At 53.0% G+C, this 26,261-nt stretch overlaps 3 protein-coding genes across 15 annotated transcripts; 2 read left to right on the forward strand and 1 right to left on the reverse strand.

Moving 5' to 3' along the window:
* The first annotated feature begins 6,712 nt into the window (after positions 1-6,712).
* Positions 6,713-11,937, forward strand: WDR45 (WD repeat domain 45). Of its 8 annotated transcripts, none has more exons than XM_060138866.1 (11): positions 6,713-6,818; positions 8,263-8,334; positions 8,463-8,537; positions 8,627-8,731; positions 9,594-9,702; positions 9,826-9,920; positions 10,416-10,495; positions 10,608-10,816; positions 10,894-10,995; positions 11,079-11,224; positions 11,471-11,937. In XM_060138866.1, the coding sequence occupies exons 2-11, from the start codon at positions 8,280-8,282 to the stop codon at positions 11,578-11,580; spliced, it is 1,086 nt and encodes a 361-aa protein (XP_059994849.1). In that variant the 5' UTR covers positions 6,713-6,818; positions 8,263-8,279; the 3' UTR covers positions 11,581-11,937. The 8 variants fall into 8 exon arrangements, with proteins under 8 accessions (XP_059994849.1, XP_059994853.1, XP_059994855.1 ...); XM_060138870.1 differs by having other exon boundaries at positions 9,597-9,702; XM_060138867.1 differs by lacking the exon at positions 6,713-6,818 and adding an exon at positions 6,919-6,939.
* A 135-nt stretch (positions 11,938-12,072) lies between these two features.
* Positions 12,073-15,256, forward strand: PRAF2 (PRA1 domain family member 2). The gene is made up of 3 exons (XM_060138875.1): positions 12,073-12,588; positions 13,745-13,962; positions 14,396-15,256. Exons 1-3 carry the CDS (start codon positions 12,410-12,412, stop codon positions 14,533-14,535), a joined length of 537 nt encoding a protein of 178 aa, XP_059994858.1. The 5' UTR covers positions 12,073-12,409; the 3' UTR covers positions 14,536-15,256.
* A 407-nt stretch (positions 15,257-15,663) lies between these two features.
* CCDC120 (coiled-coil domain containing 120) lies at positions 15,664-25,426 on the reverse strand. Of its 6 annotated transcripts, none has more exons than XM_060138309.1 (10): positions 25,296-25,426; positions 22,734-22,776; positions 22,418-22,508; positions 22,142-22,275; positions 21,243-21,476; positions 20,678-20,981; positions 20,269-20,331; positions 19,794-19,968; positions 19,564-19,662; positions 15,664-18,229 (listed from the first exon to the last, which is right to left on the reverse strand). In XM_060138309.1, the coding sequence occupies exons 3-10, from the start codon at positions 22,464-22,466 to the stop codon at positions 17,293-17,295; spliced, it is 1,995 nt and encodes a 664-aa protein (XP_059994292.1). In that variant the 5' UTR covers positions 22,467-22,508; positions 22,734-22,776; positions 25,296-25,426; the 3' UTR covers positions 15,664-17,292. The 6 variants fall into 6 exon arrangements, with proteins under 6 accessions (XP_059994292.1, XP_059994290.1, XP_059994294.1 ...); XM_060138307.1 differs by having other exon boundaries at positions 22,677-22,776; XM_060138311.1 differs by lacking the exon at positions 22,734-22,776 and having other exon boundaries at positions 15,664-16,814; positions 17,315-18,229; positions 25,296-25,416.
* Between the last annotated feature and the right edge of the window lie 835 nt (positions 25,427-26,261).

The following is a 26,261-nucleotide window of genomic DNA, read 5'->3' on the forward strand; positions in this document are numbered from 1 at the left end:
GGAGAAACAACAAATAACACACAAGGGAATCCCCATAAGGTTAACAGCTGATCTTTCAGCAGAAAATCTGCAAGCCAGAAGGGACTGGCAGGACATATTTAAAGTGATGAAGGAGAAAAACCTGCAACCAAGATTACTCTACCCAGCAAGGATCTCATTCAGATTTGGTGGAGAAATTAAAACCTTTACAGACAGGCAAAAGCTGAGAGAGTTCAGCACCACCAAACCAGCTCTACAACAACTGCTAAAGGAACTTCTCTAGGCAAGAAACACAAGAGAAGGAAAACACCTACAATAACGAACCCAAAACAATTAAGAAAATGGGAATGGGAACATACATGTCGATAATTACCTTAAATGTAAATGGACTAAATGCTCCCACCAAAAGACACAGATTGGCTAAATGGATACAAAAACAAGACCCATATATTTGCTGTCTACAAGAGACCCACTTCAGACCTAGAGACACATACAGACTGAAAGTAAGGGGATGGAAAAAGGTATTTCATGCAAATGGAAACCAAAAGAAAGCTGGAGTAGCAATTCTCATATCAGACAAAATAGACTTTAAAATAAAGACTATTACAAGAGACAAAGAAGGACACTACATAATGATCAAGGGATCGATCCAAGAAGAAGATATAACAATTGTAAATATTTATGCACCCAACATAGAAGCACCTCAATACATAAGGCAAATACTAACAGCCATAAAAGGGGAAATCGACAGTGACACATTCATAGTAGGGGACTTTACCACCCCACATTCACCAATGGACAGATCATCCAAAATCAAAATAAATAAGGAAACACAAGCTTTAAATGATACATTAAACAAGATGGACTTAATTGATATTTATAGGACATTCCATCCAAAAACAACAGAATACACATTTTTCTCAAGTGCTCATGGAACATTCTCCAGGATAGATCATATCTTGGGTCACAAACCAAGCCTTGGTAAATTTAAGAAAATTGAAATTGTATCAAGTATCTTTTCTGACCACAACGCTATGAGACTAGATATCAATTACAGGAAAAGATCTGTAAAAAATACAAACACATGGAGGCTAAACAATACACTACTTAATAATGAAGTGATCACTGAAGAAATCAAAGAGGAAATCAAAAAATACCTAGAAACAAATGACAACAGAGACACGACGACTCAAAATCTATGGGATGCAGCAAAAGCAGTTCTAAGAGGGAAGTTTATAGCAATACAATCCTACCTTAAGAAACAGGAAACATCTCGAATAAACAACCTAACCTTGCACCTAAAGCAATTAGAGAAAGAAGAACAAAAAAACCCAAAGTTAGCAGAAGGAAAGAAATCATAAAAATCAGATCAGAAATAAATGAAAAAGAAATGAAGGAAACGATAGCAAAGATCAATAAAACTAAAAGCTGGTTCTTTGAAAGGATAAACAAAATTGATAAACCATTAGCCAGACTCATCAAGAAAAAAAGGGAGAAGACTGAAATCAATAGAATTAGAAATGAAAAAGGAGAAGTAACAACTGACACTGCAGAAATACAAAAGATCATGAGAGATTACTACAAGCAACTCTATGCCAATAAAATATACAATCTGGAAGAAATGGACAAATTCTTAAAAAGGCACAACCTGCCAAGACTGAATCAGGAAGAAATAGAAAATATGAACAGACCAATCACAAGCACTGAAATTGAAACTGTGATTAAAAATCTTCCAACAAGCAAAAGCCCAGGACCAGATGGCTTCACAGGCAAATTCTATCAAACATTTAGAGAAGAGCTATCACCTATCCTTCTCAAACTCTTCCAAAATATAGCAGAGGGAGGAACACTCCCCAACTCATTCTACGAGGCCACCATCACCCTGATACCAAAACCAGACAAGGATGTCACAAAGAAAGAAAACTACAGGCCAATATCACTGATGAACATAGATGCAAAAATCCTCAAAAAAATACTAGCAAACAGAATCCAACAGCACATTAAACGGATCATACACCATGATCAAGTGGGGTTTACTCCAGGAATGCAAGGATTCTTCAATATACGCAAATCAATCAACGTGATACACCATATTAACAAATTGAAGAAGAAAAACCATATGATCATCTCAATAGATGCAGAGAAAGCTTTTGACAAAATTCAACACCCATTTATGATAAAAACCCTGCAGAAAGTAGGCATAGAGGGATCTTTCCTCAACATAATAAAGGCCATATATGACAAACCCACAGCCAACATCGTCCTCAATGGTGAAAAACTGAAAGCATTTCCACTAAGGTCAGGAACAAGACAAGGTTGCCCACTCTCACCACTCTTATTCAACATAGTTTTGGAAGTTTTAGCCACAGCAATCAGAGAAGAAAAGGAAATAAAAGGAATCCAAATTGGAAAAGAAGAAGTAAAGCTGTCACTATTTGCAGATGACATGATACTCTACATAGAGAATCCTAAAGATGCTACCAGAAAACTACTAGAGCTAATCAATGAATTTGGTAAAGTAGCAGGATACAAAATTAATGCACAGAAATCTCTGGCATTCCTATACCCTAATGATGAAAAATCTGAAAGTGAAATCAAGAAAACACTCCCATTTACCACTGCAACAAAAAGAATAAAATATCTAGGAATAAACCTACCTAAGGAGACAAAAGACCTGTATGCAGAAAATTATAAGACACTGATGAAAGAAATTAAAGATGATACAAATAGATGGAGAGATGTACCATGTTCTTGGATTGGGAGAATCAACATTGTGAAAATGACTCTACTACCCAAAGCAATCTACAGATTCAATGCAATCCCTATCAAACTACCACTGGCATTTTTCACAGAACTAGAACAAAAAATTTCACAATTTGTATGGAAACACAAAAGACCCCGAATAGCCAAAGCAGTCTTGAGAACGAAAAATGAAGCTGGAGGAATCAGGCTTCCTGACTTCAGACTATACTACAAAGCTACAGTAATCAAGACAGTATGGTACTGGCACAAAAACAGAAATATAGATCAATGGAACAGGATAGAAAGCCCAGAGATAAACCCACGCACATATGGTCACCTTATCTTTGATAAAGGAGGCAGGAATGTACAGTGGAGAAAGGACAGCCTCTTCAATAAGTGGTGCTGGGAAAACTGGACAGGTACATGTAAAAGTATGAGATTAGATCACTCCCTAACACCGTACACAAAAATAAGCTCAAAATGGATTAAAGACCTAAATGTAAGGCCAGAAACTATCAAACTCTTAGAGGAAAACATAGGCAGGACACTCTATGACATAAATCACAGCAAGGTCCTTTTTTGACCCACCTCCTAGAGAAATGGAAATAAAAACAAAAATAAACAAATGGGACCTAATGAAACTTAAAAGCTTTTGCGCAGCAAATGAAACCATAAACAAGACCAAAAGACAACCCTCAGAATGGGAGAAAATATTTGCAAATGAAGCAACTGACAAATGATTAATCTCCAAAATTTATAAGCAGCTTATGCAGCTTAATAACAAACAAACAACCCAATCCAAAAATGGGCAGAAGACCTAAATAGACATTTCTCCAAAGAAGATATACAGACTGCCAACAAACACATGAAAGAATGCTCAACATCACTAATCATTAGAGAAATGCAAATCAAAACTACAATGAGTGGGAGGGAGGGAGACGCAACAGGGAAGACATATGGGAACATATGTTTATGTATGACTGATTCACTTTGTTATAAAGCAGAAACTAACACACCATTGTAAAGTAATTATACCCCAATAAAGATGTTAAAAAAAAAAACTACAATGAGATATCATCTCACACCAGTCAGAATGGCCATCATCAAAAAATCTAGAAACAATAAATGCTGGAGAGGGTGTGCAGAAAAGGGAACCCTCTTACAGTGTTGGTGGGAATGTAACTTGATACAGCCACTGTGGAGAACAGTATGGAGGTTCCTTAAAAAACTACAAATAGAACTACCATATGACCCAGCAATCCTACTACTGGGCATATACCCTGAGAAAACCATAATTCAAAAAGAGTCATGTACCAAAATGTTCATTGCAGCTCTATTTACAGTAGCCTGGAGATGGAAACAACCTAAGTGTCCATCATCGGATGAATGGATAAAGAAGATGTGGCACATATATACAATGGAATATTACTCAGCCATAAAAAGAAACGAAATTGAGCTATTTGTAATGAGGTGGATAGACCTAGAGTCTGTCATACAGAGTGAAGTAAGTCAGAAAGAGAGAGACAAATACCGTATGCTAACACATATGTATGGAATTTGAGAAAAAAAATGTCATGAAGAACCTAGGGGTAAGACAGGAATAAAGACACAGACTTACTAGAGAATGGGCTTGAGGATATGGGGAGGGGGAAGGGTAAACTGTGACAAAGCGATAAAGAGGCATGGACATATATACACTACCAAACGAAAGGTAGATAGCTAGTGGGAAGCAGCCGCATAGCACAGGGAGATCAGCTCGGTGATTTGTGACCGCCTGGAGGGGTGCGATAGGGAGGGTGGGAGGGAGGGAGACGCAAGCGGGAAGAGATATGGGAACATATGTATGTATATAACTGATAGATTTTATTGTGAAGCTGAAACTAACATACCATTGTAAAGCAATTATACACCAATAAGGATGTTAAAATGAAAAAAAAAAACAAAAAAACTCTCCAAGTGGTAACTTGGAGCAGTTTGGGGCTCATCTTCTTTCCCATTTCTCAGGGATCACTGTCCTTCACTGTCTGATGTGTATGTCTTAAAAACCATTGTTTCATGTATTCTTCCTTTTGGGGGGGGCAGTGGTTGGTTGTTTCATGTGAGAGGACAAATTTGGTCCCTGTTACTCCATCTTGACTAAAAGTGCATGAGCCAGGGGTTGTATTTGTGATACCACTTGGACAGTGGGACCAACAGAATTTGCCAATGACAAATAAGGAGAATCAACCATGATATATCTGCTGTTTGGCTCAAGTGACAGACTGGGTGTTATGGTGCCATTGGCTGAGATGAGGGAGACAGGAGGTTGGTTGAGCCAGGGAAATTCAAGAGATCTGTTTGGATGCGTTAAATGTGAGATGCCTTATGAGACATCCACGTGAACATGTCAAACAGGCCATAGCATATGAGTCTGGTGTTCAGGAAAGAGGTCTAGGCTAGAGGCCTAAATTAGTGGATCTTCCAAATATTTGCAATAATTAAGGCTATGAGACAACATGAAGTCACCTAGGGAGAGAATACTGACTACAAAAGTAAGGCGGCCAGGATCATACCCAAGGATACCACAGTATTTGGAAATTGGATAAAGATGGAGGAGTAGCCAGAGATATAGGAGAAAACAACGAGAGTGAGAGCAAGAAACTGTGGAATATGCTGGGTGGTTACAGGAAGGTGTAGAGAAGTGACTGCTGGTTTGGGAAGATTGTTACTCATCAGTGATCTGGTTAAAAGCAGTCTCAGAGACATGGAAGTGACAAAAGCCAAACTGAATTAAGTTAAATATGCTCTGGGAATTCCCTGGTGGTCCAGTGGTTAGGACTTGGCCCTCTCACTGCCGAGGGTCCAGGTTCAATCCCGGGTCGAGTAACTAAGATCCCATGCCGTGGCCAAGAAAAAAAAAAGCTAAATGTGCTCTGGGATGTGAGGAAGTAGAGACCGAAGAAAGCCAGAAGATTGGCTTTGCTGAGGAGCGCAGCAATGGAGTCACGCCTAGGGTAGTACATGGGGCCAAAATTCACAAGTAAATATGTCTGTGGATGTTGACAACACAGTACATCAAACAACCTAGATGGCCATCAGTAGGGGAACAGCTGAACAGTTATACATTTATTCCACGGAATATCATGAATCAATTAAAAAGGATGAATAAAACAGATGCCCATTATATATTAATAATTTTTTAAAGCATCAAAACAATATTTGAAAAAAAGTAAAGGATGGGTGGATTGTGTCAATATCACAACTGTGTGATACTCAGTGTCACAACTGTGTGATACTTAGTATCACAACTGTGTGAACATTCTGAGTGTAGTATTTTACTATACAACATGTTACCTTCAGGGGTAAGTGTTAAAGCACATGGGATTTCTCTGTATTATTTCTCAAAACTACACGTTGAGTCCACATCTCAAAATTTATAAGTTGAATACAAAAATATTTCCAGTATGTACATAATTGGGGTCTTTTTTCCTCCCACACTGAACACTTATAACCTCTTGCCATCAAAAATACTTTTTCACTTTGTAAATAAAACGAAGCATGGGTGGGGTGGGGAATCCCATCCTGGCTTCCCCTGGCTATGGGGATAGACTCAGCTTTGAAGGTCTCCAGGCTCACCCCCGCCTCGAGGCTCCCCGGTCGCCTCCCTAGAAGTCTGGGAGAACTACAAATAGCTAACAGGGGCGGCCCCTCTTGGACCTCGGAGGTCCGAGTCTTGTTAGCCCAGAAGGTAACGCCGCTAGCTCTCCGAGCAGGACCCAGTTACGGAATTCTCGCCCTTTTCCGCTCAGCGAGGGGAAGGCTCTCTCTCTCCCACCCGTCTTCGGTTCCTTCAGACAATCATGCCGTGGCGGAGCGTCCTCTGCTCCCCGCGCTCTCCTGGGGGAACGCCGCGCTCCCTCTCTTTGCTCCAAAGACCCAGAAGCTGGTTTAGGAAGACTGCAGCCGCGCTTTCCAGCGAGGGTGAGTCATTTCCGGTCACAGACTCCCTCCCCCGGAAGTAAGGCCTGATGTAAACAAGGGAGTGGGGCTTTAAGGCCCGGGAGGTCAGAACGCCGGGCCGTGGGCGGCACCGAGAGCAGGGGACGCGCAGAGGTCAGGTCAGTGCAGGCGGCAGGGAGCTGGGGCATGGTGCAAGAATTGGTTGCGATCTGGGGGACGGAGGGGTCTTTTGAGCAAGGGTCTTGGTGGATGGGGATGTATCTAGGACAGGGATCTTGAGTAGGTGCTGGCACTGGATGGAGTATGAGGGTGGTCTTGGACATCAGTGGTGGTAGCGATGTGTGAGGCATCCCTGGTCAGGGTTCCTGGGTGGCAAGTGTCTTTGGAATGGGGGTCCCAAAAAAGGGATCTTGCAAGGTGGGGCTGTCTAAAGAATGGGTCTTTGGGGGCGAGGCGGTCCGGTGGAGGTGGTACAGGGGGGAAGGGAGGACGTTTGGAGAGTGGGAAGGGGTGTGCCTGGGCAAAGGTTTTGGGGAGATGGGGGTTTGAAGGGAGTATGGGGACTCTGGGACAAGAATATTAGGGGGGGTCTAGGGCAGGTGTCTTGTGGGGGGGATTGAGTTGTCCCAGGTAGGGGTTTTGGGAAGTGTGTGTCCTGGGCAAGGGTTTTGAGGGGTTGGGGTGCCCTGGAGCAGGGTCTTGGGGAGACGATAGGGGGTCTGGAGGAGGAACCTTAGGGGGATGCAATTCTTGGGGGTACGTCCAAGCCAACCCATGTCAGAGTCAGGGACAGCAGAACATATGGAAGTGTATGTCCCAGGGGTGGGGGATTTGGAGTGATAAGGGAATCCTGAAGTAGGGTCTTTAGGGCATACAGGGGTCTGGGGGAAGGTCCAGGTTGTCCATGGTTGGACAGAAGTTAGCATGTCATGAGAAGGGGTTGTGTGGAGGTGGGAATGGGATCCTGAAGGGATTTCAGGAAGCCTGTGGGGAAGGAAGGTGTGAGAGAGCTCTGGAGTGGTAGAATAGGTTGGAGTAGAAGGACGTGGCGGGGGAGTTCCTGTGAGCGGTGGACCAACTGTAGCAGGTCTCAGGGCCAGGTCAGGGAGGTGCAGGAAGAGGTGGATGTTTGAGCCCCCTTTCCCCATTTATTGACAGGCAGACTTAGGTGCTGGGTCCAGGTGTAAAGATGAGAAGTGGGTAGGGGGTGGTTCCAGGCCATGTTGGGCACTGGGGCCAGGATTGGCTGAGGGTAGAGAGGAGATATCACTGGGATACCCCCTACCCTATTATCTCTTGATAAGCAGTCAGTCAGGGAGGGAGTAAGGAGGAGGTGGGGATGTCCAGGTCAGGGTAGGCCGAGAGAGCTGGAGTCAACCAAGTGTAAGAAGATGCGAATGTTCCTGTCCATGCTCTTTGGGGTCTTGGGAGCTTAGAGTGGAAACCCTAGGATTCTCCCCCTGATTTTGTCTTCTTTGCAGTCCTGCTGGTGTTAGGTAGCAGAGTGGGAGGAGGAAGAAGAAATCAGTTGGGGACAGGAGTTCTAGGACTCAGAGAACAGACCCCAGGACTCTTCCCAACCCTACCCCCATTTGTGTCCAGGGAAGCAATCCTGGACCATGACTCAGCAGCCACTTCGAGGAGTGACCAGTCTGCGTTTCAACCAAGATCAAAGTGAGAGAGGCTTGTGCCTGTGCCCTTTTGGGAGGGAGGGAGGGAGAGAATGGCCAGAGGTGGGTGTTAAACCCCTAGCTTCCCACCTGGACATCCTTTGAGGCAGCCCGGATTCCTCCCGTCCCCAGGCTGCTTTTGCTGCGCTATGGAGACAGGTGTGCGCATCTACAACGTGGAGCCATTGATGGAGAAGGGGCATCTGGGTGAGCTGTTGGTGGGGGAGGGGCAATGGGCAGAAGGGCTGGGCTGGGCATTGGCACCCACCCCTACTGACACCCTGGTCCTTGTCCAGACCATGAGCAGGTGGGCAGCATGGGCCTGGTGGAAATGCTGCACCGCTCCAACCTGCTGGCCCTGGTGGGCGGTGGTAGCAGCCCCAAGTTCTCAGAGATCTCAGGTAAGTGTCCTCATCCGGTCCCACCCTTGGCCCAGATTCCCCGGAATCCTGGCCTCCCGGAGGCTCTGGCAAATGAAGATGTCAGAGTAACTCAGAGTCACACAGTGAGGCCTACATCTTACAAGTCCTGGATCTTATCACTTGAGAAGCTTGGTGTTTTGTCTTCATTTAACAGACACTTGTTGAATGCCTCCTGTACGCCATGTCCTTACCTATGGAGCGCTTGCTGTGAGCCTGGTGCTGTTGTTACCACTTTACATGTATTAACTCATTTAATCCTCACATGACTCTGTGTGGTAGGAAGTATCATCATCCCCATTTTTGCAGATGAAGAAACTGAGGCCCAAAGAGGTTAAGTGATTTATCCAAGGTGACACAACTAATAGGTTTTAAAATCTTGGGGCTGTCTCCCTGGTGCCCTCTTGCTTTGAGTCTCAAGCACCATCTTATTTTAAGGGCTTTTGTTGATCCCACTGAGACATGGCAAAAGATGCCCTAGGATTCCTCACAGAAATCTTCTGGGGGGTATGAGCTGGGACCCTGGAGGCAGAAATAGTTACTGATGAGAAGTTACAGGCCTGGATGTGAGTCCCTGCTTGGTTGCTGATGGGTTGTGAGGTCCTTGGCTAGATAGAAAACCCCTTTGAGCCTCAGCTTCCTCATCTGTAAATGAGTATAATGGTTCTAGAACCTGTCTTCTCAGGAATCACATCTACAAGTGCTCATGCTGTGTGAGGTCATATTGCGTGTTAGCAAAAGGTTAAGCAAGTGGGTTGAGGTCCCATGGGGAGTAGGGGTAGGTCTTGTGTCACCAGGGCTGCCCCTCACCCTAAACCTTGGCCCCGACAACCCACCTGCCCAGCAGTGCTGATCTGGGACGATGCCCGGGAGGGCAAGGACTCCAAGGACAAGCTGGTGCTGGAGTTCACCTTCACCAAGCCAGTGCTGGCTGTGCGCATGCGCCATGACAAGTGAGCCTGAGGTGGGCTGGGGGTGGGGGAGGTCGGAGGTCCCCACAGCAGGCTAGAGGGTTAGTCCTGCATGGGCACCCTGCCCTCCCCTCACGACCATCCTGTGTTGTGTGATGCCCACAGAATCGTGATCGTGCTGAAGAACCGCATCTATGTGTACTCCTTCCCCGACAATCCCCGAAAGCTGTTTGAGTTTGACACCCGGGACAACCCCAAGGGTGAGAGGACCCAGAGATGCAGGTGTAGTGGCAGGAGGCAGTGGATGGGGCAGAGGGGCAGAAGAGAGATAGAAAGGGGCACACAACGAGTAACTGGGAAAGAGAGGCAGGGAGAGAGTCTGCATAGAGATGCTCCAATGGGCTGAGATGCCCGTACTCCCATTCTATCCATTTTCCCATCCTTAGCCAGTTCTTTCTCTCTACTCTCAGCCCCGCCTCACCCCTGGCTGCCTCAGATAGCAGAGCAGAAAGGCTCATTAAGGACATTAATGGGTATGCCAGGGATTCCTGGGCCTCCTGGGGCTGCCACAGCTGCACAGGGAGGCAGGGAATCTGCCTTGATGGTGGGGAGCACACCTGAGGACAAGCCCCCTGTGGGTTCTGTGGGTAGCATGTATCATGGAAGGTTGAAGTCCGGCCCTTATCCAGCTCTGTCCATCCTGAGACCCTGCCTGGCCCCAACGTCCTCTTTACCAGCCCCCCACCCCACCCTAGGGCTCTGTGACCTCTGCCCCAGCCTGGAGAAACAACTGCTAGTGTTCCCAGGACACAAGTGCGGGAGCCTGCAACTTGTGGTGAGCTGTCCAGTGGGCAGGGGTGGGTAGGTGGGCTGGCTCTCCCTGTGGACTCTTGGCAACTTACCTCCTTACCACCTACCCCAAGCCCAAACTGCTCCTTCTACCATAGGACCTGGCAAGCACAAAGCCCGGCACCTCATCTGCTCCGTTTACCATCAATGCACATCAGAGCGACGTGGCCTGCGTGTCTCTGAACCAGCCAGGCACGGTAGTGGCCTCGGCCTCTCAGAAGGGCACCCTTATTCGCCTTTTTGACACGCAGTCCAAGGAGAAGCTGGTGGAGCTGCGCCGAGGCACTGACCCCGCCACCCTCTACTGGTGAGCACAGGGTATGCCTGGTGGGCTCCTGACCTCACACCACATGACATGGGCGTCATCGCTGGTCTGTCTTTCAGCATCAACTTCAGCCATGATTCTTCCTTCCTGTGTGCATCCAGTGATAAGGGCACAGTCCACATCTTTGCTCTCAAGGATACCCGCCTCAACCGCCGCTCTGCGTGAGTGCCTCCTGCCCCACCCTGCCTCACCCCCATCCCCCTGCCCATATATCACACCTGGGCTTAGCCAGTGTTGCCTGCAGGCTGGCTCGCGTGGGCAAGGTGGGGCCTATGATTGGGCAGTATGTGGACTCTCAGTGGAGCCTGGCGAGCTTCACCGTGCCTGCTGAGTCAGCCTGCATCTGTGCTTTTGGTCGCAACACTTCCAAGAATGTCAACTCTGTCATTGGTGAGTGGGAATAGCCCTTGACTGGGGGGTACTGCATGGGCGAAGGCCTACAAATTGGACCTGAAAGAATTTTAGGGCATGGGAGGCCTGAGGGAGCCAAACGGTTGGTTCACTTCCACCATCGCTAAGGGAGATGGCACGTGGCAAAGACCTGGAGATAGACCCTGAGCCACGGGACACCCGAGAGGACTGGAGTGTGTGGCTTTGGCAGCATCTAACCTTTTCCAATCCTCCCCCCTCCTCCAGCCATCTGTGTAGATGGGACCTTCCACAAATATGTCTTCACTCCCGATGGAAACTGCAACAGAGAGGCTTTCGATGTGTACCTTGACATCTGTGATGACGATGACTTTTAAGGACCCTGTGGGTTGTGCTAGGGACCTGCAGTGGCAGACTGCAAAGCCTGTGCGGGGGTGGGAGTGCTGTGGAAGCCACCAGCCAGCAAACATTAATGGAGCAGGTGCCCACTTTTCACTCTTAAGAGCAATGCCTAAACAGCTCAGTCGCCCCAAGCACTTCTTGATGACTGTGTGCCCGCAGAGCCAGGCCAGGGACTCAGAGAGACAGCGGCCCCCCTGGGGCTCCCAGCCTGGAGAAGACTGCTAGGGACCCAGAGTGGGTGCCCTAATCCAACCTGTGGGGATTTTTAAAAGACTTCCTAGAAAGAGACGATCTCTGATATGATGAATATGAATAAAAGGCCCTTAATAGTATTTATGGCTGGACCTCGGGAGTGGGGCCTGGAGGAGATGAGGCTGAAAAAGCCCTGCAGGAGTTTCCTGGAAAGGTGTGAACCTCTTGGACCCTGACAGGAAGGAAGTGGGATCCTGCTCGGGTCCTTCTGACAGTCTCTGCATGTCCTCTAATGTCTGGCCACTGTGTGCCAGAGACGCCAGCACCGCCCAGAACCGTCCCTGTGGCGCCCCCGCCTGGGGGTGGGCGGGAATGCCTCGCCCCGCGGCGGAGACTTAATTTCCCAGCGGCCCTTGCTACCTTACAGTTCCGGCGTGTTGTTGGTATTTTCGGTCACGTGTGCTGCTGCGCCTGCTCAGTCCACTAGGTCGTCAGGGTAGTGGTTGCAGGGCCCAGACTCCGTTTCCCGGTGTGCCCCACGGTGGCGCGGTGTAGAACGGGTGTTGTAGTCCGGCCGCTCCTCTGACTGGTCCAGCTACATCGACCGGCAGGATGTCGGAGGTGCGGCTGCCACCGCTACGCGCCCTGGACGACTTCGTTCTGGGGTCGGCGCGTCTGGCGGCCCCGGATCCACGCGACCCGCAGCGATGGTGCCACCGCGTCATCAACAACCTTCTCTACTATCAAACCAACTACCTTATCTGCTTCGGCCTCGGTCTCGCTCTGGCCGGGTGAGGGAGGGAGGGAGGGAGGGAGGCGCAGGTTGGCCGGGGGCGCCCGCTGGGCATGGAGGGTGGACCCGCAGGATTTTGAGGGGGCTGCAAGACCTTGAAGGGCGAATTCAGTAGAGTGTGAAACTGAAGGGGAAACTGGGAGATAGAAGGCCTGGAAGAGGAATCTGAAAGGATTGGCCTTTGCAAAGGGTGGGTTTAGGGGCAGGTTGGGATGGGGGGGTGGGCCGGCTGGAGTGGGTCCTGCGGGGGTAGGGGGAAGTGTGGACCTGAAGATTAGGAGGGCCCGAAAGTGGGACACGACTGTGCCTGAGAGGTGATGGGGCCAGATTAATATGGCCTTGGAGGACTTACGACAGGGACAGGACGTGGTCAAGTTGAAGGGTGGACTTGTGGAGGATCTGGGCTTGGAGAGGGGCCTGGCTATAATTGGTATGCTCCAGGAGCAGGTACCTGTTGGGGAACTTGAGTCTAGAGGGAGGACCTGGGGATGGAAGGCCTGAGACCAGGGAGGGATGGAGAACCTGGAAGAGGGACTTGGGCAGGACTGGAAGTTAAGTGGCACTGAAAGCCTGGAAGGGGTTCTAGTAATGATGGAGGGAGGAATCTATAGGAAATGGGAATCTGGAGGGGGAATTTGAAGGGAAGTCTGGAAGGGACTCTGGGCCTGGGGAGAGGGAAATGTATGGAAACAGAAGGACTGGAAGAGGAATTTGCAAGGGCTGGGCCTTTGCAAAGAGTGGGTTTTGGGGCACGTTGGGATGGGGGGGCCGGCTGGAGTGGGTTCTGCAGGGGTAAGGTCGGAAGGAAAGAGAAGGGAAAGGCTGTGAGCCCTGGGGCCTAGCGGAATGGGAGGGCCTGAAGCAGGAGATCTAAGGAAGATGGGACTGTAGGATTGACAAGAAATAAATGAGGGTCCACAGGGGAGCCCAGGGCTCCTGGGAGTTGGAATCCCTGAAGGGTGGACCTGTTGGAGACAGGGCTGACGGGAGTATTTGCCGGGCTGGAGGGTCCGGAGCGGGGGCGGGGGGTGGGGGTGGGGTGGGAACCAAAGCTCTTGGGGCACGGACTCTGGTGGACGGTGGTCTGGGAGGCACGGGGGCCAGGCGGCCCTCTCCCCGCCTGCCCGGCTGGCTTAGTTCCATTGTCCCCGCAGGTACGTGCGCCCGCTGCACACCCTCCTAAGCGCGCTGGTAGTGGCGGTGGCCCTTGGCATGCTGGTGTGGGCGGCTGAGACTCGAGCAGCCGTGCGCCGCTGCCGTCGCAGCCACCCAGCCGCCTGCCTGGCCGCAGTGCTTGCCGTCGGCCTCCTCGTTCTCTGGGCCGCGGGCGGCGCTTGCACCTTCCTGCTCAGCATCGCCGGGCCCGTGCTTCGTGAGTCTCCACTACCCTGAGATGGCCGGGAAGACGGCCACCGCTCGCAAACGGCGCCAGGCCCGCCCTACCCTGGTTCCTGGGCTGAGAGGGGGCTGGGACACCCGGCGGGCAAGGCCACACCTCCTTTACAAAGCGCCTTCCCTGGCTTTGCTCCCCTCCCTGGGAACGCCTCTCTTACAACCGCCCTTCTGGGCGTCACTGCTAGTATGAAGTGCCTTCCACCGGCCACGTCCCCATTACTGGGCACCCTCCCTGGCCACGCCCCTGTTGCGAAGCTCATTACTCCGCCACACTAGCAGGGTTCAGAGGCGTCCTGGCTACCGACCACGCCATTGGTCTGCCTGTGCTCCAGTTCCCTTCTCTGGGCCCCCATTAGCTAAAGGCTGATGTCCCATCCCACTGACCCCGCTCCTCTCGGTATTGCCCACAGTGATCCTGGTGCACGCGTCACTGCGCCTGCGCAACCTCAAGAACAAGATTGAGAACCAGATCGAGAGCATTGGTCTCAAGCGGACGCCAATGGGGTTGCTGCTGGAGGCGCTGGGACAAGAACAGGAGGCTGGATCCTAGGGCCCTGGGATCTGTACCTAGGACATGGAGAATGCCATCCCCACCCTGGCCCAGACCCAGAGCCCTTTCCCAGTCCTTAAAATAGGAGCCCCTGCCCAGTTCAAAAAACAGGACAACTGCAACCCTTCCCCCAGGTCCCAAACTGGGATATTCCCTCATACCCAGCCCCCCAGTTTAGGAAACCAGAGTCTTCCCAGCCCTGAACTTGGGAACCAGAGACACCCACGTCCAGCCCAAAACTGGGGCTTAGAGACCAGAGCATCCGTGGCCAACCTCAAACTCTGGGCCCAGAGACACTCCCCCTCAACCCCAATCTGGGACCCACCTATCTCCCACGCTCAGCCCCAAAGCTGGGGACTGGGACCAAGGCATTCTCAGATCTTGAACCCTGGACCAAGGCTTTTCCAGACCCCACCCCAGCTTTGAACCCAGGATCCAAGTGTTCTCAGCCCCCATCTGGGTGGAGGATTCAGGTATCCTGACCCAGTTGAACTCTTGGTCCCAGGTGACCCCAACACTCACCAGTCCCACTTGCCTCCCTCCAGCTCTGCTTAGGGATTCTGCCACTCCCCAGCCCACCCCCCACAAAGTTCCACAGTGACAAGGACCAAGGGGTGGGATGGGGTGGGGTGGGGTGGGGGTAGCCCTGACCAGGAATGGGGCATATATATCAGTGTTGCTACAACAATAAAGGCTGTTGCATTGCTCAAGCCCATTTGGACCTCCTGGGTAAAGTCTGTGTGTTTCAATGGCCAGAAGTGACCTGCTTTTCAATTCTACCAGAGACTTTCTGACTGGGTCCCTGTCAAATATGTGGGCTGAAGGAGGAGCTCTCAGTTCCTTTCTTGAACCTATTACCTCTAGGGTGGCATTAACACACAAGGGAGTTAAGGGCACGGAGTGTTTGCTGCCCGCATTTGTATTACTAAGAGCTCTTGGCTAGGAATCTGAGCACGGACAGGCAAAGAAGTTGCCCCACATCACAAAGCAAGTAAAACCAAAGCAGATGACATTATCACAGGCTGTTTCCATGATGCTATATATTTTTTTCTTGTAAAAATACATTACCTAGTCTTAGCTAAAGATGTGGGCCCCCAAGGCAAGGCAGACAGGGAAGCAATGCATGGGTTCAGTTTACACATTTATTATAGAAATCCCCTTCCAGTGTGGGTAGTGTCTTGGGCCCAGATCCATTAGTACAAAAAGAAAAGTTTAACACTAGGTAAAGGGGGTAGGGGAACCCCCAGCTCCAGAAAGCCACAGACAGGTATCATAGAAAACACAGCTTGTGTGGATTTGTTTAAAAAGTGGTGGATGGAAGGAAAGCCAAGGAAGGTGTGACATAACCCGTGGCGAGACGTCACTTGAGGATTTCATTGGCATCTACCAGACGCCAGGTTCCACCACCGCTACATCCCAGGACACAACACACCCAGTGGTTCTGCCCTTTGGTCCTCCTGCGGGGCCTCCTGATTGGGGATAGTCGGGGCAGAGGAGGCTGCCGCCAAAGGCTGGGTCGTCTCACTCTGTGGGCAGAGGCAGCGGGCACAGACAGGCAGACAGGGACTGGGGCGCCTTCAGGCACCCTGGGGGAGAGAAAATGAACACAAGCCCCCCACCCAGACTTCATTCCTTCCAAATGTGGGCACCTCCCCAAGAAAAACTGCCCCAGTGGGGGGTGGCAGGGAGTTCTGTTCACACCAGAGTCTCCTGGCTGCCCCAAAGTGGGCCCTGAGACCCTATATGGTTTGTTTTGTGGAGGGGGCTTCTGAATGGAACAGGCTGGTCATGGGGACAGGAATGAACCCAACCAGGACGAGATCACAGTTTCCTTTTTTATAAAACGTCTAGTGTTGAGGGAAGACAGTGAATACCTAGATCACAACTGTAAACAGAAATGGAGGAAGGGGCTTGGAGTTCCCATTACATCATCCCCTCTCCTCTCTTTTAAGCTGGCGGAGGGCCCCCAGTCCCCAGCACAGTGTGAGAGGAGACACAGGGTGTCAGACACCTTCGTGGGCCCACGGGGAGCCAGGGGCCTTGGAAGATCACATTGGTGCCCCCCAGGACCGAGAGCAGCCACACCCCAGGGCTCAACGAGGTCAGCTGTGTGCTCCCCAGACTGAAGTCATTCCCAGGCCAACAAGGGGCATATGAGAAGGGGTCAGACCAGTGTCCCCGGGGTCTGGGGGTCAGAATCGGAGGACTGCTCCCCCTCTAGCGTCAGGTCACTTAAACGAGCGCTCAGCTCCGGGGGGTACAGGAAGTCCGCGTAGTATCTTTAGAAGGGGTAGCAGGAATCCGGAGGACAGGGTGGGAAGACAGAGGAGAGAGGAAAAGACGGACAAGACACAGAAAGAGAGAGGAAAAGAGGCTCGTTAAAGAGGTGGAGGCAGGCACAGGACAGCACCTTTAGGCTCGCAAGCGTGGGGCGTGGTGAAAAGAGGAAGAAAAAGGCAAGGGGCACAGGACGTCCCTTCCTCCCAGCACCCTAGTTTCAAGGCTCATTTTCAGCTGACATGCACTGGTTGTTCAAATATTAAAATTCTTGTATTAGCTTGGTGAAGAACTGCTGCTACCAGGACCCAAGATACCCCTCCACCGAGACCCCACGGACTAATGCGAGTCAGGCAGGGCCCAGTGACCCCGGGCCAAGGCTGCACCTACTTCTCTCATGGTCCATGTCATTAGCTACCATGACTAGCTGGCTCCCTGGCCTGGACACCTTTGCCATCTGCCTCAAGAGACCCCTACCCATCAGTAAAAGCACCCCCCATACCTGCCGGAGACAGGGGGCGCCGTGAAACTCCTTGAGTGCGGGAGTGGCGCCTGGCTGGGGGCCCCATACAGCGCCTGGCCCACCTCATAGCAGCGGGCGTGGAGGAAGGGCGGGTGCTGCGGGCCCATGTGGGGGAGCCCAGGCCGGCGCTGGGGCCCTGTGGCCAGTCCCGAGTTCCGGATGTACCAGTCCCGCAGCCCCTCCAGGGCAAGGTTCTTGTGGCCGCTGCGCTCACCAGCTGGGGGGATACGGGCGGGTGGGGGCATCCACAGCAGAGGGTTGGGATGCACCTCTGGGCCCTCAGCGGCCTCCAGGGGCAGGCCACAGGGCTTGGTGCGGGTGGCACGGCTGTGGGGGTCCTTGCTGCGGAGGAGGGGGCTGCTGCCGTCAGCTGCATACACAGGTGGTGGGCCTGGGAGCATGGTGAGGAGCCCATCCCGGCGAGAGAGGGGTCCTGGGACCTCAGCTGTGGGCAGCAGCTCCCCCCAGCCTGTCCCGCCGCCACCGCGAGGCAGGCCCCGGTCCAGGGAGTAGTCCAAGAGGAAGTCCCCACACACAGGCGGGAGCCGGGGGACCCCGCGGGAGGCAGGGGCGGCTGAGCTGGGCCGGGCAGCCCGGGGAGGGTCTGGGGGGCCAGCCGTGCGGGAGGAGAAGGCAGGAGTTGGTTGGGGGCGCTCATATAGCACCTCACTGCTCTTGCAGGCTGGGGGACCAGTGGCAGGGGGAACCAGAGGTGCAGGCGGGGAGCCAGCTCCCCCACTAGCTGCCCGGTCCACCAGCAGGGCCTCGGAGCTATTGCTGCGGCGGGTGCGAGCTGCGAAGAGGGAGGCACGGTCGGAGACAGGGTCCGCCCGGGGGAAGCCCATCTGAGAGTCCTGGCTGCCGGACCACTGGCGAGAATGGAGGCCTTCAGGTCTGGGGGCGCAGAGGTGGGGGTGATGGGAGAAGGGTCAGAAATATCAGGGAGATGGGATGAGTGCCCTCCCTATCCTGCCTCTCTCTGAGCCTTCACTTCCACACCTCCAAAATGGGCCCAGGATTAGCAGCTGTGTGTATAAAGGTGAGAGGTAGTGGCCTGTAAAGAGCAGCAGAGGTTCTGCCACGGACTGGGGAGCCGAGGGGTTAACAATGTACGGGGCTGCCTGGGACTGTTAGCTCCGAGGGAGATGTAAGTGTGTGTAGGGCTCAAGAGGAAATACTAGCAGGGGAGGGCGGAGGGCTCTTCCTAACACATCTGACCCCTCATTCCCTGCTAAGGTGCTTCTCAGGGCTCCCCGCCTCCTCTAACATGAGGTCCTAAACCTTAGGCCAGGAATTCAAGACCCTTCCTGAATCCTCTGTCCCATCATGTCTATGAACCACCCAAAACTATCATCCCAACAGCCACTATTCATAGAATGCAAGTGTCACAAGAATGGGGACTTTGTTTTGTTCACAGCCCGGAAAAAGTAGGCACTTAGTAAGTGCGTATTTGTTTAAGAAGTAGTAGAGTACCATGGTTAAAAGTATGGACTCTTGAGTCAAACTTGCCTGGGTTCAAATACCAGGTCTTCAGTTTACTAGCAAGTTACTTAACCTCTCTGTGTCTCAGTTTCGTCATCTCTAAAATGGGAATAATAATAGCACCTACCTCACAGGGATGTTGTGACAATTAAATGAGTTTGATACCAAGTAAAGCACTGATTCCTAGCAGATGGTAGGTACGTGGTACATGTTAACCAGAACTCATTTATGCCTACAGTATCTTCCACAGGCAGATATTATTATCCCCATTTCACAAATGAGGAGACAAAGATTCAGAGAAGGGAAATGACTTGCCCAAAATGTACAGAAAAGCTCATTCTCAAACTTTGGTGCTTCTGCCCCAGATCCCCACCCCCTTCTCCACCAAGACAACTCCTATTCACCTTTCAAAACCCAGCCTTTCTTTTCTTCTCTCTTTTTTTTTTTTTGGTCAATTAAAAAATTTTTATTTATAATGTGATTATACACATATGGCATATTCCAAAAGATATTTTACCTATATTTCTTTATCATGCAATAGGGTGCATTATGAAAAAAAGTTCTGAAACAAAAATAAAATTCTTGCATTTTCATACAACCTACATAGAAGATCAGAATAAAACTGATAGATTCAAAGCCCAGTCTTTCATGTCCCACACCCTTTGATAATGCTCTCCCCAACACGCCCAGTTAGAACTACCGGTTCCCTCCTCTGGTCTTCAATCTCACCCTCAGAGTCCACTTACTTGCAGAGCTGGGGGCCAGCGCCCCGGGTGAGGACAGGGGTGGCAGGCACACTTCGCCCCTCAAAACTGGAGGCACTCCTGGGCAGCGAGCGTGTGGGGCTAGACAGAGACGAGCAGGCATAGGTGGGGGTCCAGGTTAGAGACTGTACCTAGCAGCAGGCCCTCCTGCCAGCCCAGGCTCAGCTCCCACTCCTGGCTCCTGGGGAAGGAGGGGAGGGGCTCACCCTCACCTGGTGGGGCTGGCCACGGAGTTCCGCCGGCTCTTCAGATCCCCATAGAGATCTGACGGGGGTGGTTTCCACGGGGTTCGCCGCTCAGGGCTGCCCCCAGATACTGCCCGCAGCTGGTCCCAGGCCTTCGGTGGTGAAGGGCGCTCAGCCAGAGGGAAGCAGCCACGGGGCTCCTCTGAGTGGAAGGGAGAAAGTGGGGGAGAATCCAATGGGAGGGTGCCTGAAGGGTTGTGGGCAAAGCAAAGGGCAGGGGCTAGGGAGGTAGGGAGGGGCAGAGGGCTAAGCAGGTAGGACAGGCTGAGGAAGAGCTAAGGGATGAGGCAGGAACCGGGGCTGATGGGGTGGGGTGGGGGGACTGAAGCAAAGAAAATGGGGGCTCCATTGGAGGATGGGTCATGGCTAAAGAGGAGCTGAAGAGGGAGGGTGGGGGCTAAGCATCAAAAAATGGGCGGATTTGGGAGACAGGGGTCCTCACCATTATCATGGCTGGCCCCAGACTCTGAGAGGGAGCTGCTCTCCGAGTGCAGGACTACGTCCTCTACAGATAAGAAGGGGAGACCCCGGCCTATCAATGCAAGGTCTGGGCGCCATCCCCTTACACCACTGGGCCGTCTCCTCCCCATCCCGTACACTTCCCAAGCATCCACCTTTACCTAAATCCAAGACCACCAGAGGCTTGGTCCCTCACTTTCTTGATGCCTATTCCCAATGGCCCCACCCTTGCCCAGGAGCCAGTTTACACAATTCGTCTTGCTCGTAGGGTCCCTTAAGTTCTACCTACCTCCCACTTTTCACTGGCTGCTCACCCACTCCACCTCTACCATGTCCCTTAGCCAATGCCCACCTTCCCGCTTTCATCGGTGTGGTGACAGGGCCTGGCTCACCTTGGCTGAGCTGAGCGAGGCGCGTGCCCAGGCAGACTCCCTGGGCAACGATAACTGCCCCAGTGGATAGCGGCAGGGGCTGGGGCGGCGGGATCCCCGGGAGACCCAGGTGGGCCCGGACGTCCCCGAGCTGCTCCTCCAGCTCATGCAGCCTCCGCAAAGCATCTGCCTGGACCTGGCGCCGACGTCGGCGCTGCTCGGCGCTGAGCTCAGGGGCCAAGGCCAGGCGGCGGGCAGCTGCCGCAATCTGCTGCTGCACTGACACTTCGCGCTCCAGGGCCTCGAGCGCCAGCTCCTGCGGGGCCTACCCGAGAGGGTGGGACAGGACCAAATGTTGGAAAGGGAAATGGCCAAGCACCAGGACCAAGTGGCGGCAGAGCCCAGCTACGCTGCAGGCGGGGCCTGCCCCTCCTGGGGGTGGCCTATTCTCCCCCTGGGGGCAGGGCCTGTGTGGATTAGGGCTGGGCCTCTTCATCTTCCTGGGGGTGAGAGGCCTATCCTGACAGGGACCAGCATCCTCTCTCAGACCTGGAACCCACCTCCCTCAAGCTCCTTCCCTCCTCACCTTAGCCTCTCCTTCTCCTGGCTGCAACCCGCTCTCGGCTTCCTCCGGGCTCCTGTCCCACCCCCATGTTGCTCTGCACGCCCATCTGCTCACCTTGGCAGGGCACAAGGAGTGGTGTGCTGGATTGAGGTGCGGTGGAGGGTAGGCGCGGGCTGCAGGCGGCCGCCGGCGGACCAACTGGGGCCGTTCACCAGGCTCCAGTGGGCACTCGGGGGGCAGCTGGCCAGTCAGCTCCTGGGCGGGGGCAGGGGTCAGAGACTACCAAGGGTTAGTTGGGGGGATGTGGCAAAGCAGTAACGACCCCCGAAGGTACAGAAGTCCTACTAGGAGCCCAGCCCTGCTCAGCACCCATGCCTGTTATTTCTCTTCCTCCTCCCAATTCTCCACCAGGTGGGTGTGTAGCAGAGACTCTCAGCCCCTCAATGGCCCAAGTCCCCAGGGCAGTGGGCATGGGAGGCAGGGAGACCTGCTTTGGAATACAGAATTTCATAGTTTTTATAAAGGTGACACCATCTGTACACTGCATATTATATGACATTCCATTCAGGGCCTGGGCTGCATGCTCTGAACTGCATTATTATTTCTGGCAAACGGTGTGGACGTTCACAGCAAGGGGGGTAAATCGAAACTATAAATCACCCCATGTCAGTTCAGGTCAGGTTTCACTGCCAAGTTTTGGAAATAACTTGTTTTGTTTTGTTTCTGAGGTTTTTTGGATTTCAAACTGTTGATAGGGGATGGTGGCAAAATATCACCATATTTTATTGATTCTCAGACATGCAAGCTGAGCTTTGGGGAATCTATACCTCGGACAAGTGGCTCAGCCATCACCACCGCAGTCTGCCTACCTCGTGCCTGCTCCTCACCCCCCACTGACACCCTTAGGGTACGGCCCTCACCGCCTCCTGGAGACACACTTTTCGTAGCTCCTGAAGTTTCAGGCTCAGGGCCTCCTGCAGGGTCCGCTGACGGTCGAGCAGCCCCCTCAGACGCTCTGACTTCACCTGGGGGGCAGCCTCTCCAAACAGGGCAGCTGGACACAGAGGGAGCAAAGATCGGGGGGCAATCAGGGCAGCCTGCAGCAGCTGTGGGGCCAGGGACCAACCCTTCCCCAGTGGGCAGGTGGTGACTCAGAGCAGGGGAGGAGGCAGCAGGAGGGGGAACCAGATACTAACCTGAGGCACTGAAGGTGGGAGAGCTGATCAGCTGACCTTTGACTTCCATCCTGGTGTTGTCAAGAGGCTGTGGCTGATGGCTGGACAAGGCCTAGCAGTGATGCATGGGAGCCACTGAGGAAGCACATACGGTGTGCACCGCCAACTGCCCCCTCTACCCAGGTTCCCACACCCCAGCTGGGAATAAGGGGTACCCTGACCCCGCCCAACTGCTTGGCCTGCCCTCTCATAATCTGTGTCAATGTCAAGGCCCTGGTACCTTTGTTCCCTTCCCATTGAGTGGGAGCACAGCAAGTGGGGAGCTGGGCGGACTTACAATGCCTCCTCAGAGGCCCATGGGCCACAGTCAGGAGTCTTGCCTGGGAAGGGAGAATTAATGGTACAGATTCAACCAACTACAAGAACAGTAGGCATTTATTAAGCACCTGGGTGCCTGGAACAGTTACGTTCTATGCCACATTTAATCTTCACAACCACCCTGTGATGGCCGTTCCGTGATTATTATTACCCCCATTTTAGAGATGAGGAGAGTAAGACACAAAGAGATGAAATAACCTGCCCTTGGCTACAGATGCAGCCAGGCCCACCCCTCCGGTCCAACACTCCCCCTCACTAGAGGTGCTGAACCCCACCAATCCCTCATAAGCTCCCAGCCCACCAGGCCTCCAGGCCTTTGTGCAGGCTGCCACTGCTGTCCGGAGTGCACTTTTCACCTCTCGCCACTCCAGCCCCTGGTTCTCTCTTACATTCTGGGGCTTCAGTGTCACTTCCAGAGGTGGGCCCCCGCATTTTGTCCCCTCACAACTGCTGTCAAACAAGACTGTGCCTCCCTTGTATATTTAGGAGGACAGAAAATGTATCAGTATCTCTGGCACTCAGAACACTTCTGTGCACACATCAAGTGCTCAATGAGAGTCTGCTGGGTGAATAAAAGAATGACTGTGGTCTGTGGGTCGCTACTTGTCCCAACTCTATCCCGCGGCCCTGGTGCGGCAGGGAGAGCATTCACTTGGCCTCAGGACCCCTCCAGCCCCTCCCCACACGCCAGCCTGTCCTGCACCCGGCACAGGGAAGTCAGCCTGCTGGGACTGGGAGTGGCAGAGCCCAAAGCTGCAGATAACAAGCTGACTGCCTCCTGCCTCCTCCTCTGCCCCCAGACACCCTGGCTGATCATGGAGCCGGCCTTGGCTGGCTGCCAGCCCTGCCCTCATCCCTTCCTCTGGAGTTTGCTCCCTCTGTCCCACAGCCTGCTCAGTCCCCAGCTGGGCAGCCAGGTGACATCACCTCCCACCACCTGGCCTGACCTCGGTGGCAGGTGATTGGGAGGACCTCATGAGGCCAGAGAGGTCCCATCCCCACCTGCCTCGCACTCTGTCATGACATGGTGGCCAGGTGTGAAGACCCAGGCAGCCACGGAGGGATGGGTTCAAGCCCCTTCCCCATCTATGCATTGGGGGTGTGGCCAAGCTGCTAATAGGGTGCCACCAGCTTATCAGCAGTGCTCCCACCCACCCCATGGGGTCTGTGCCCCTCCCACAAAGCAGGGGCTCCTTGTCCTCAACATCAGGGGCGGGTCAGTCCCTAAAGCCTTTTTGCACATCCAGGCAGCAGCATGTGCCCTGCAGAGGTGCTCACATGCCCTCACCACCCCCCTCCAAGGTCTGACATTGGCGGCATGGCAGGCTTTCCTTGAGGTCCCAGCTTAGCCTCCTCTGCCCCTCAGCTCCTGGGGTTCCTTCTTCCCCAGCCCCCATTTGGGTTTGAGGAACTCTAAACCTTCCTCCACCTCAACAGGAACCTCAACTCCTCCCCAGTGGGCCCGTTCACCAGGATTGGTCCCACATCCCATACTGGGATGTCTCGAGCCTTCTTTCCCTGGGAGCTCGTGGCATCCTGGAAGTCCACATGGGGTACAGGCAGGAACACCGACTCCACCCTGTCAGCCTGACCTCGGGGACATAGCTAGGGCCTGAGTCATGGGGTCATCGGGCAGGGTCCACGCTCCACACCCCCAACATGCTCACACCCACTCCCAAGCCTCTGCCTCTGCTCACCTACCCTCTGCATATTGGCCTGGGGTCCTGGGACTGCCTGGTTCCCACCCAAAGATGGTGAGAAGGGGGAATCCCAGCAGTCCCCTCCCCAACACACCCCCACACCAGCCCCTGGGTCTCCCCACTGGTGACCCTGTGTCCCTGTCCCGTCCCAGGATGGGCTGCAGCAAGATAGCTGCAGAGGGCACCCCCCACACCCAGAGGCGGGCCCAGCAGGTTTTTCAGGTCTGCCCTTCTGACACCACAGCCGAGAAAGAAATTCCTGGCTGTAATGACTGTTTACAAGCAAGACACCTCACCTGGGTGGCACCCCAACACCTCAGTGGGACCCCCATTTCCACATCCCACCACCTTCGGAGCAAATACAAACTCCCAATGTCTGGGACTGTTCCCCACACCGCCCCAGAGGTCCTCCCCCACTGCCCTCACTCTAGGGGAACAGTGTGGAGGACCAGGCAGGTGCTGGGAAGTAGTTTCTCAACAGCCTAGTCTGGGCTTTCCTAGAGGGCTAGGCCCCAGGTTGAAGGAGGGCAGAGGCTACCCCTGCAGGGGAGGAAGGGGGAGAGGAAGTAGCGGGGAGTAGAGAAGGGGGACGCTGGCTTCTCTTCTCCCCCATCCCTTCCCCTCGTCCACTTCCGGCAAGGAATTAGCTTCATGCCAGGAAAGGAAATTGGACATTTTAGGCTTCGCCCCTCTAGCCAGGCCCTCCTTCCTCGCTGTGCCTCTCACATAGACCTGGCTCTCTCCCGCAGGGAACTTCAGCACACCCTGTGCCCTTCTCCCCCCACCCCTCGCCCCTGGGCCCATTGTTCCCAGGTGCTCACCAATGCCAGAGCAGAGAGGTGCTGTGGAGTGGTCTCAGGTACCTCAAAAAAAAATAGTTGTATCGACCAGGCCCTGCTCCGGCTGGCTGGTAGTGGCAATAAGTGGGTGAGCGCAGTGGCGGATGCCTAGGCCGCCTCCCACTAGGCAATGGCCCAGCCTACCTGGCCAGGGACTGGGCCGGCCCATACCTTTTAACCCTTGCCTGCCTGACACCAGGGCTCCGGCCACCCTTAGGAGCTGTCTTGGAGCCAAGTCCCCTCAGGGTGTCCAGCACGGCCAAGAAGAGAGCCTGGACCTCCCCCCTCACCCCATACACCTAACAGAGGACTGAGGAAGAAGGGCTAAAGGTCGTGGGAGTGGCGACTGCCTCTGGTGCTGTCCAAGTACCCAGATCAGACCCTGTCCACCCTAGGGTACTACCTGGGAGCCAAGGGATGGAGGTCTGGGGAGTTGTAAGCACAGGAGAGGACTTGGGGTACCTCGGGTGTGCGTCTCTTGGCAGCACTCCACGTTCCTGACACCCCTACCCTTTCCTCCCAGGGCAAGGCAGGGGTGGGAGAAGGTCTTAGGGCAATTCCCACCCTCACTGGGGTAATAGTTTCCCAAGTTGGGACAGACAAGGTCCACTTTTCTAAGGAGAGACCATGTCTCAAGACCCTACCACCTTCTGCAGCTTCAGAAGAAATCATCCTAGCAAATGGAAGAAACACACTGGTGGTTTAACCCCTCCTGACCCCTACAAACCTGGGAGGATGGCACAGACCCAGCTCCTCATAGCCAACTTGGAGAGATGAAATCTGGGGCTCGCAGAAGTGAAGAGGCCCGATTCTGATCACAGAGTCATGAGAGCAGGTAGAATCAGAACTCAGGGGGCTGGGTCCTGGGTTGCAAGTTGACAGAGGCAACTCCTGCACGGGAGGAGGAGTGGGAAACGGGGCTCATGCTTCTTCACATCCAGGCTGGGT

Source organism: Lagenorhynchus albirostris, chromosome X (genome assembly GCF_949774975.1).
Source record: "Lagenorhynchus albirostris chromosome X, mLagAlb1.1, whole genome shotgun sequence".
NCBI classification, from domain to species: Eukaryota; Metazoa; Chordata; class Mammalia; order Artiodactyla; family Delphinidae; genus Lagenorhynchus; species Lagenorhynchus albirostris.

What these genes read in the sequence shown, in the direction of transcription:
- WDR45 (XM_060138866.1), top strand. Translation starts at nt 8,280, where the DNA reads ATGACTCAGCAGCCACTTCGAGGAGTGACCAGTCTGCGTTTCAACCAA. An exon ending in GATGGAGAAGGGGCATCTGG is followed by an intron (nt 8,538 to 8,626) that starts GTGAGCTGTTGG and finishes GTCCTTGTCCAG; the next exon opens with ACCATGAGCAGGTGGGCAGC. An exon ending in CACCCGGGACAACCCCAAGG is followed by an intron (nt 9,921 to 10,415) that starts GTGAGAGGACCC and finishes ACCCCACCCTAG; the next exon opens with GGCTCTGTGACCTCTGCCCC.
- PRAF2 (XM_060138875.1), top strand. Translation starts at nt 12,410, where the DNA reads ATGTCGGAGGTGCGGCTGCCACCGCTACGCGCCCTGGACGACTTCGTT. An exon ending in CTCGGTCTCGCTCTGGCCGG is followed by an intron (nt 12,589 to 13,744) that starts GTGAGGGAGGGA and finishes TTGTCCCCGCAG; the next exon opens with GTACGTGCGCCCGCTGCACA. An exon ending in CATCGCCGGGCCCGTGCTTC is followed by an intron (nt 13,963 to 14,395) that starts GTGAGTCTCCAC and finishes TATTGCCCACAG; the next exon opens with TGATCCTGGTGCACGCGTCA.
- CCDC120 (XM_060138311.1), bottom strand. Translation starts at nt 22,466, where the DNA reads ATGGAAGTCAAAGGTCAGCTGATCAGCTCTCCCACCTTCAGTGCCTCA. An exon ending in TCCCACCTTCAGTGCCTCAG is followed by an intron (nt 22,276 to 22,417) that starts GTTAGTATCTGG and finishes CTCTGTGTCCAG; the next exon opens with CTGCCCTGTTTGGAGAGGCT. An exon ending in CCTCGCTCAGCTCAGCCAAG is followed by an intron (nt 20,332 to 20,677) that starts GTGAGCCAGGCC and finishes TCTTATCTGTAG; the next exon opens with AGGACGTAGTCCTGCACTCG.